Genomic DNA, 10,299 nt, shown 5'->3' on the forward strand with positions numbered 1-10,299 from the left:
TTACAAATGTCAATACAAATAATAAATAAAACAAAAGCTCATAAAGTCTACAAAACCTTTGCTTTCTGCCTATGTAGATCCAATGAAAATCATGCATTTTCTCAGTAAGTGAGAAAACTTAATTTTAAAGGAGTTACTGTAGTACCTCTAGTCTAGAAGCATCAAGGAGGCAGTTCTGAATTTCAGTATCCTTAGGCAAAGGCACACTCTGCGTTTTACAACTCCCTCTGGTGGACAGGCTCATGTAATGTGATCACCAAGGCATTATTCTGCCTCTTCAGTTATGCAATATACATCATTAGAAAAACAAGGTTGTGTTACATTAATTTACTATATACAAAATATAGAGCGGGTTGTGTGACAACATGTTGGTTGTTAAAGCGGTAGTGAAGCATCTCGTAAAGAAGCCTAGTAAGTAGGCTACAATGACTGCATCTTAAAACTTTACAAAAGCTGGTTTGAGACTTGCCACATTCATAAAGAATTCTGATGTGAAACTGATGTGCTGATTCAACTGTTATATTGAATAATCATTTTATAATTTTACAATAACTTTGGTTTTTGGTCAAAGCTGGAACTTTATTTTTATAGATATAAAATTAGGCTGCCCAACTCAGGCAAAGAGTCAACAACTGAGGGTTATTTTACTCAGTACTCTAACAAGGAACTTTCCCATAGGCCTATATCTTTCACTAACGTTCTTTAAAAGTTTTGTAAATGTTAGGACAAATCGTACTTAAAATAATGTTTATGGAATTTGTTTATAATGTGGTTAATACAGTAGTTAATATACGTTCATGTAATGTCGAGAGAAAACATTCTTAGAATAAAATTCTCTGAACCCCCTTATGTTATTTTTAATGTTATCATAAAATGTTCTGAGTACAAAGTTCTCATAAATCCTTATGATGTAATTTGTACTTGCTGAATGTTCTTTTTGAATTGTAGAGAGAAAACGTGAGAACAAAGTTCATGGGATGTGTTTACAATGTTATTTTTAGGCCTATACTTGAACATTCTTGTAACATTAAGAAAAAAATGTCTTAGAACATTCTCGGAACGTCTTTAGAATGTTATTAATATTTACTAAATGTTTTTGGAATGTTTGCATAAAATGTTGTGAGAACAATTTTAATGAAACGTCCTTTATTTGTCAAATTCTAAGTACATTTTTTGTATAGGCCTAGTGCTTTTCACAATACACATTGTTCAAAGCAGCTTTACAGAAAATCATGATGTTATAATGTTTATACTATACTAATTGTCATGCCTTATAGTCGCAGATTCCCAGCTCAGGGAACGTTCTCAGAACTCAGACTCTAACTTTAATAGAACATTCATTCAAAGTCTTTAAAAAAATCTTAAAATGCTAGGCCGCAAGCACAAAAACATTATTTATGTATGGTTCATGGAACATATTTTTTGGAATGGTTTAGTTGGACATTCATCTAACATTTTTTAAAGGTTACTACTTGTTTGATCATTAAAGAAAATAGAAGAGAACATGAAGTCACAAGACATGCATAAGGAACAAACAATGAGTGCAAGTTGTATATTAAATATACAGGCATGCAGGAATAATACACTGACTTCATCCCAGCTAAAATAATTCTTCGAATATTTTGCTAACATTCCCATTAAAGGTGACATATTATGCCCCTTTTCACAAGATGTAATATAAATCTATGGTGTCCCCAGAATGTGTCTGTGAAATTTCAGCTCAAATTCCCCCCCAGATTATTTATTATAGCTTGTCAAATTTGCCCCTTTTTAGGCATGAGCAAAAATGCATCGTTTTTGTGTGTGTCCCTTTAAATGCAAATGAGCTGCTGCTCCCTGCCTCTGTTCAGAAGACTGCTGATCCTTTACACGAGCTTCGGATACAATAACAAAACATGCAAATAATCCCACTCATCCAAAATCTCAGAAATAACCAGTAGTGGAGTGCAGCCTTATGGAGAGACACAGTCAGATTTTCATGATATGTCCCCTTTAAGTTGAAAATGTTATTTCTGAATTTTTTTTTTAAACATTCAAAGCGTCCTTTTTTTAATGTATTAAAAACGTTTGTAGAAACTCATAATTGTAATAACAAAGTGTAATGTTATAACAAAGCATAATGTATAAGGGAATTAAATTATTAATGTAATAAAAATGTTTGTAATGAAATAATTTAATAGATTTCATAAAATCTTGAGCTTGTGATGTAATAGTGATTTTTTTAATGTAGTAACTATTTTTTTACATAATATAATAGGTTATTGTATGAGAAATGTATTACATTATGAACACACTGTAGCAACTTAAAATGTAATCACAGTTCATAAGGCAATACCAGCACATAAGTTAAATAATTATGCATGGGCATTGCAATTACAATTATGGCATTGCATAGGTTGTAAGTTTTAAAAGCTTTTACAATTATGACAATATGACTGTTTATAATGTAATAAATTTAAATGTTAAAAATGTTATTACAATATGAACTCACGATTTTATTACGTTTTGAGAAAATGTGAACATTTTATTACAATAATAATGTAATGCTTATTACATTATGCTGTAATTACATTATGCTTTATCACGTTATGAGTTGCATCACACATTTTTGGTTACACTTTATTTTAAGGTGTCATTGTTAAAGTGTAATTATATATTTAAGTACTGAGTAATATTAAGCAACTATGTACTTACTATAGGGTTATAGGGTAGGATTAGGATTTGGTTGAGGGTTAGTTGCATGTTATTATGCATAATTTATTTTATTACTGTGGTAATTACATGTAACATTTGTAACAAGGAGACTGTAAAATAAAGTGTTACCATGTTTTTTCTTGGTTTATGTGAACAATAGAGGAACATCCTATTCTATAATTTTGAAAATGTTATGAAAATGTTATTTCTGAATGTTTTCAGAACGTTCAAAGCATCTTTTTTTTTTTTACGTTTTAAGAACGATTTGTCCTAACATTTACATAACTTTTAAAGAACATTAGTGAAAGTTGTGGGAACTGTTATTGGAACTTTCCTTTTTAGCTGGGATTGAACCTATGCATTACTCTAAGCAATCAGGCATTTGAACTTCCCATTCTGTAACAGCATTTCAACTGATTCTTAACTAAATTCTCTCAATGTCTTTCCTCACAATTACTCACAACTCTGTGCATGAGCTCCATTCAACTCCATTTTTAAACATCCAGACTCTGCAGACAAGCGTCACACTCTAAGGTCTCTCTTCAGCCTGAAGCATCATGTAGCATTTTGTAAAATGACAATGTTAAAAACTCCAAATGGAATAGTTCATATACACAGGACACAATTTTGTGGTGTTTTCTTTTTCTTGTTTTCCACATGTTTTGATAGATTTGACTTGTCTGCTGTTTGAGTTTGTTTTCTTTTTTCCCTTGATTAACTTGGTGGGGTTGTGTTTTTGGTTTAGAAAATATAAGCTTTGCTCTTTATGATTTATGTTTTGGACTGTGTACTTCCCAGACACTCTTAGTGTACTACAGTAAAATGTGAATCTTAAAGTTAAGTCGTATCTGTTATTTTTGTTATTCAAATATTTAATGCACTTAGAATCTTATATACTCTGGAAAAATGTAAACACTCTGGCTGTAAGAAATGTATTGCTTACATTTTATCTATTTTTATCACTTGAATTCATATAAATATAAACAGGGCAGGACAGTGGCTCAGAGCACTGTCACCTCACAGCAAGAAGGTCCACGGTTCAAGTCCTGGATGAAAGTTCTTAATATATTAAAATGGAAGTTTTGAACATTTAAAAAACATTCAGAAATAATGTTTTCATAACTTAATGGGAATGTTAGCAAAACATTCTAAGGACATATTTTTAGCTGTGACACTGTGCTCCAGGAAAACTGCCCGCCGCAACTTGAACATGTCACTTTCTGAAGTAAAGTCTGAATGATTAACAAAAGACTCCTGATGATGACTTGATGATTTCCACCAACCCTAAAACTATCAGGTCTGGTAATTGTAAAACTTATGACATTGACAGAACACAGAACACAACATACCAAGACAAGAAACATTTAATATTTTAGTCTCGAAGTTCTAGTCTAGAATTGTACCCCATGAATACATTTTCAACATGGCACAAATAACAAAGTTCACCTGAAGTCATGTGAGGTCAATTGCAATGGTGGCCTAAATATGAAGAACAGCATATATGACACTTGAAAGCAAATTTTGACCAACTCTGCAATACTTTTTATGCATGTAAAACATGTTTATGGAATAAAGACTTTCAAAGAAATGTCAAAAACAGTAAAGCATATAATAGGTTTACTAAAAAGATTATAGGCCTATTATATACATTTAGATGGGTGTAAATTATAGGCATAAGGATTAGAACAGAGAATATGCATTGAAACAATGTAATCTATTATTGTGATAAATTCTTCCTTATAAGTCAAGAACACTGAATGTGTTTATAAAATTCATTAAAAAAAGGAATGCCGCTTTTACTTTTCCACGTGAGTTTGTGCATTTTTGAGAACATACAGAGTATTTTACAGAGTCGGCATGTGGAAGTACATCATGAGTAAAGAAGCCATCAGACTCAGTGAACTGGAACTCAGGGATTCTTCAGACACGCTATAGACAGAAAGAGAAAATTCAAGTCAGTAGGTTTTTTTTTAGTTATGCTCAGTTTATTAGAAAGAGTATTAGAGTATTTCAACATGAGTTTTATTCAATCAAGGGATTAGTTCACTTCGGAATTAAAATTTCCGGATAATTTACTCACCCCCATGTCATCCAAGATATTCATGTCTTTCTTTCTTCAGTCAAAAAGAAATTAAGGTTTTTGAGGAAAACATTCCAGGATTTTTCTCCATATAGTGGACTTCAATGGGGTACAACGGTTTGAAGGTCCAAATTGCAGTTTCAGAGCAGCTTCAAAGGGCTCTACACGATCTAAGGACTAAGGGTCTTATCTAGCAAAACAATCTGTCATTTTATAAAAAAAAAATAAACATTTCTATACGTTTTATCCTGCACTAACTCTGCGATGTGCCACGCATTACGTAATCACGCTGAAAGGTCACGCGTGACAAAGGCAGAAGTATGGACCTAGTGTTTACAAAGCAAACGTGCAAAGACTAAGGCCGTGTGTCCACCAAAGCGTTTTTAGCCAGCTAAAAACGCTAGACGCCCTGCTGAAAACGCCTAGCTGTGGGCGCTTGAGAGCGTTTTTTTTTTTTTTTTCAGTTGAGACACTTCGTTGCTATGATACAGAATATCCGCAGCACAGTTCACTTGTACGCAGATAATTTGTTTCATACTAAAAATATATTTTTCATCCATTTTGTTGGGTTAGCTCTGCTGGTTGATGTCGTTGTACAGAAAGAATGTTGTGACAGTTGGTCGGTGTGGTATTTGTCCCACCCCTCCTCCACTGTGATTGGACGGCTGTGTAAAAGTGACAGTGATGAGCGCTGCATTTTACCCAAAGTTGAACATTCTTCAACTCTCGGCGACCTGTAAAAAACGCCGAGCACTCAGCGCTTCAGCGTGAAAAAGACGATCAGCGCCTCGTTACGCTCATGGCGTTTTTTCAGCCACGTGAAAAAACGCTTTGGTGGACACACGGCCTTAGTCAAACGCCATTTACAAAAATAAATAAATAAATAACAGGTAAAACAACTATGTGGGACGATTTTGAAGTTGAAGAAAATTAGATGGCGTTTTTCGCCTTACCCTACTTTTTTTAACCGAAACACGTATGACAATGTCATGTGTCTCAATGTGATTACGTAATGCTTGGCACATTGCAGAATTAGTGCAAGACGAGCATTTGTGGTTAAAAAATATATATCTATATTTATTTATTTTAGACAATGACATATTGTTTCGCTAGATAAGACCCTTATTAAGGGTCTTAAAAAGTATTGCAGAGTTGGTCAAAATTTGCTTTCAAGTGTCATATATGCTGTTCTTCATATTTAGGCCACCATTGCAATTGACCTCACATGACTTCAGGTGAACTTTGTTATTTGTGCCATGTTGAAAATGTATTCATGGGGTACAATTCTAGACTATAACTTCGAGACTAAAATAATGACATATTGTTTCGCTAGATAAGACCCTTATTCCTCAGCTGGGATCGTGTAGAGCCCTTTAAAGCTGTATTGAAACCATTGTAACCCATTTAAGTCCATGGAGAAAAATCCTGTAATGTTTTCCTCAAAAACCCTAATTTCTTTTCGACTGAAGAGTGAAAGACATGAACATCTTGGATGACGTGGGGGTGAGAAAATTATCGGGAAATTTGAATTCTGAAGTGAACTAATCCTTTAACTGCTCTCTCTCTCTCTCTCTCTCTCTCTCTCTCTCTCTCTTACCTGACAAGACTACTGCAGTTGGATGAGCTGTGCATGTCTGAATGCGTTAAGTTGATCTCTATATAATGTTCATCATCATTATCAACAGTCTTGATATTCATAACTGTGAAAACTTCAGTGGGTGGTATTAGCAGGTCTATATTATCTGATATACACACTTTATCAAAGTTGATCACAGAACAGGAAAAGATATTGAAAACAGTCCCAGTGGTTTTATAAGTTGCTGCATCTTCGGTTGCATCAGAATATTCCGTATATGCTGGAAAAAAACTCTCAAAACGTACTTTGTCCCCAATTTTGATGCTATATTGCTCCTCTGTGGCAGAGTACACTGTATTGCAATTGCTTTTCAAGAGTTGCATGGCATCTGTCAGCAGGAAGAAAAGAGATTTGAAAGGAAACATATCTTGGTAAGTTGAATTGCTCCTGCTTTTGGTGTGAATCAACTTATTAAATGTTTTATGAAATGCCGGTTCAGCTTCAGCATAGCTCTTCAGTGCAGTCATGTGCTCCGGTGTAGCCTCTGGAATGGCCTTCTCACATGTTGCCTTACCTTTCCACATATTCTTAAAATCTTTATTATTGTTAAGTTCTGTCTGCAGCAAACCTCCAGCTTTTGTGACCATTTGCAGCATCTCTTTCCGACAACTGTAGAATGAGTAATCTGCATCTTCAGGAAACATGCTCACGTGTATCAGCTCTTCAGTTATCTGCACCATAGTCTGAAAGCACAAAAAATTTGGAGAGAAATAAAATCAAAGATTATGCCTCACAAAGTTTGATGAGTTCTCCAAGTTAAACAGTTTAAAGTAGTGAGGATATGTTCAATGGAGACCTTACAGTGTACAAGAGCACCAAGAGAAATGCAGGAAACCACAAACTACCCATTGTATCAGTTGTCGTATGTGCACAGGAAAGTCTGGGAAAAGACAATAACATGAACAACAAGCTAAAAAATAAAGTTGGTAAATATATGCTTGCCAAATATATATCAAATACAATTATTTTCAGCACAGACAGAACAAAAGCACAACCCCACCCCCACCCCCCCTCCCACCCAAAAAAACTAAATTAACAAGAAGCACAAATTGTACATGGTACATTGATGTTGTCAGACACATCTGCCTAAACCCAGTGGCTTATCAAAAAACAAAGAGAAACTGAGAAAGGCAGCACTCACCGTCTCAAGATGCCTGGTATTTTTAAGGTTGGTTAAACATGACAAAGCTTCAGGTCAGAACTGCAGGATGTCCACAAACTGGAAAAAAATATATATACAGGAAAGCTTATCAGGGCTGTACTCTGCCTTTTCCTTCCTGCAATTTAATCACTATGGTGATCAGCAATGAGCAAAGCCAGACAGCATAATAATGTAAGAAGAATCACAGGGTAGGTCATTTAAAAAAAAAAAAAAAAGGTAAACTTTTGTACAGGGTTGTGTGGTGGTACTTTTCTATGAAAACGGGCCATGGTATAGTAACAACTTTTTTTTAAAAAAGAGTGCGAATTACTCTATTAATACTTTTGGAGGTTAATGAAAAACAAATTTTGCCAGCAAAGGTTTAAAAAACATCAAATGAGGTCAACTCATAGAAAAAGTATTCAAATGCACCCTTAAATAACATATGAGTACCCAATGGAATTGAACCAATAACAATAGAAAACTCTTTTTGAGAAACTGGTATTTTAAAACAAGAGAAATTCTTTATATAAGAGAAACTTTATATTTATTATATTTTTATATATTATATTATATTATATTTATTATATAACTGACCAACAAGTTTAATATTATCAGATAAGAAAAGGTGATTACAGAAGAAACCTATCTCAAAAAAAAAAAAAAAAAAACTTAACTTTAGGATAACGCTGGTGTCCTAACTTAAAACCTTTTTGATAGCCAACAGTAAAAATCGCATTACAATAGCTTAGTTCGAGAATGGCGTTACATTTATTAATTTTAAAAGGTAAAGAGCAGTGATGTTTGATAGTGGAGACTTTTGGAAAACCCAGATGTACTGTGCTTTGATGACAAAATAATTGTAAATAATTACAGACTCCCACAACATTTATTGTGAGCGAAGGTAAAAACTTACCGAAGTGGGAGTGAAATACCAAATAGAAAAGATTTTACTTTTTCTACTGAGCTTATCAAAAATTCTGTAACACTTTAGAATACTGTTCAGTCATTATAACTACACAGGAAAAATTAACATTCTAGTAACTATTAATAAGAAACTCTGATTAACGAATGAGTACAGTCAAAGTGATAGCGCTCAGTTGAATGTGGTAGTTCACTATTAGATCATCTGTAACTACTATTTGGTTTTGCATACCTCCAGAGGACTACTAAGAACTACTATACACAGGTTCATAATTAACATGAATAATGCCTAATGTATAATATAGGGATTGTCAAAGTTTTTTTTTTTTTTTGTCATCTACTGAATTTTTCGTCAACGATACCAGGGACACCGAAACACCGGGGAACATGAAATTTGGTGGGCATGTAGCCCCACTAGACTTTTACGGAAAAATTTCGTTTGGTCCCCGGGGGCCACTCCCCCCCCCCGCACTGGGCCCCCCCAAACCCAAAAAATGCAGTTTTTCCTAAATAACTACCTGAACCGTGGCACCAAGGATGAATAAATTTTTATGGTATGTTGGTCTTAAGGGCCCACATCAACCTAGCCCATAATCACTCATTTGTGATTTGTGCCCCTTCCCATAAAAAAATGAAAATGCAATATTATTCTGCTTTAATCGCCCCTATCTTCAGTTGAGATGTTCAGAACTGCACCATATTTCATGTGTATGATTAACTTGACATCCTCTGGGGGTATGCTAAGTTTCGTAGAATTTCATCCATGGGGGTTATAAAATAAATTCATTTATGTGCACATTTAGTGACTGTACACTCATCGGCCTGTAGATGGTACTGTTGAGCGAAGGGTTGCTGGTTTAGGATGATACTGTCACACACACACATGCAGGAATACAAACAAACGCAAGCATGCACACACACTGACATCCACACGCACAGACACACACCCATACACACACATACAAATCCACATGCACAGGCACACACACACAAACACACACGCGCACACACATGTACGCACGCATACATACACGCACAGACACACACACACACACACACACACACAGACACACACATACACAAACACACACACATACACACACACACACACAGACAGACATGCACATACTACTATTTTTTTTAGGTATCAGCCATATACCCGATTTACCAATACCCAATGTGTTATGCTTGGGCAGTATACTAATGAGGTGGGTTGGACATGTTTCATGCCATGTTAGATCACATCCTGAGAGTCTACGCTTTCAGAAAATATATAGGCTGTGTCCAAATTCAGGGTCTACATCCTTCGGAGTACTCATTTGAAGGATGTTACGTCACAGCGCCGCGACGAAGGCTGTCCAAATTCGTAGGATCCTTCAAATGCGGCCCACAAATACGTCCTCCTTTTCCCCGAATTGGAAGGATGGGTGTGGTGGATCCTTTCCCGTCGTACCTATCCCATAATTCTTTTCGGCAGAGCGTAATGGCGGACGAAGCGAGCGGTAGTGGAGTGGGAGAGGAGTATGCTTTTCGATGTAAGTTTTTTAAAAACTGGCTTTTCAAAAAAATATTTTTTTTCAGTGGTTGAATTTTTTATTTTATTTTTTTAATAAGGAATGGCCAAAGCTCAGGCTTGTCATGTATTTAACTCTTCATTCTTGAATAAGAATTGTGAACACCCCCATACTGAGATATAATTTAATTTTCACATTAAATTAAATAAAGTTTTCTTATTGTGGGATCCTTTATGGTAATACATATGATATGGTACAACTACAGTGCAATGCAAATAGTAAATATAAGATAAAGTGAGAGGTAGGCTAA

At 34.9% G+C, this 10,299-nt stretch overlaps 1 protein-coding gene across 2 annotated transcripts; it reads right to left on the minus strand.

Annotated features, from left to right (window-relative positions):
- Positions 1 to 4,042: 4,042 nt before the first annotated feature.
- Positions 4,043 to 7,626, minus strand: LOC308688821 (ecto-ADP-ribosyltransferase 5). Of its 2 annotated transcripts, XM_081362222.1 has the most exons (5): positions 7,552 to 7,615; positions 7,212 to 7,290; positions 6,925 to 7,093; positions 6,372 to 6,738; positions 4,043 to 4,623 (listed from the first exon to the last, which is right to left on the minus strand). In XM_081362222.1, the coding sequence occupies exons 2-5, from the start codon at positions 7,257 to 7,259 to the stop codon at positions 4,539 to 4,541; spliced, it is 669 nt and encodes a 222-aa protein (XP_081218348.1). In that variant the 5' UTR covers positions 7,260 to 7,290; positions 7,552 to 7,615; the 3' UTR covers positions 4,043 to 4,538. The 2 variants fall into 2 exon arrangements, with proteins under 2 accessions (XP_081218348.1, XP_081218347.1); XM_081362221.1 differs by having other exon boundaries at positions 6,372 to 7,093; positions 7,552 to 7,626.
- Between the last annotated feature and the right edge of the window lie 2,673 nt (positions 7,627 to 10,299).

This window comes from Scardinius erythrophthalmus (assembly GCF_964197995.2).
Source record: "Scardinius erythrophthalmus genome assembly, chromosome: 3".
Lineage (NCBI taxonomy): Eukaryota > Metazoa > Chordata > Actinopteri > Cypriniformes > Leuciscidae > Scardinius > Scardinius erythrophthalmus.

Excerpts from the sequence above, each read along its gene's own strand:
- LOC308688821 (XM_081362221.1), bottom strand. The coding sequence starts at position 7,259 with ATGGGTAGTTTGTGGTTTCCTGCATTTCTCTTGGTGCTCTTGTACACT. Across the intron at positions 7,094-7,211 it reads TCTTGGTGCTCTTGTACACT|ACTATGGTGCAGATAACTGA; the intron begins GTAAGGTCTCCA and ends TTGTGCTTTCAG. Across the intron at positions 4,624-6,371 it reads AACTGCAGTAGTCTTGTCAG|CGTGTCTGAAGAATCCCTGA; the intron begins GTAAGAGAGAGA and ends TTCTGTCTATAG.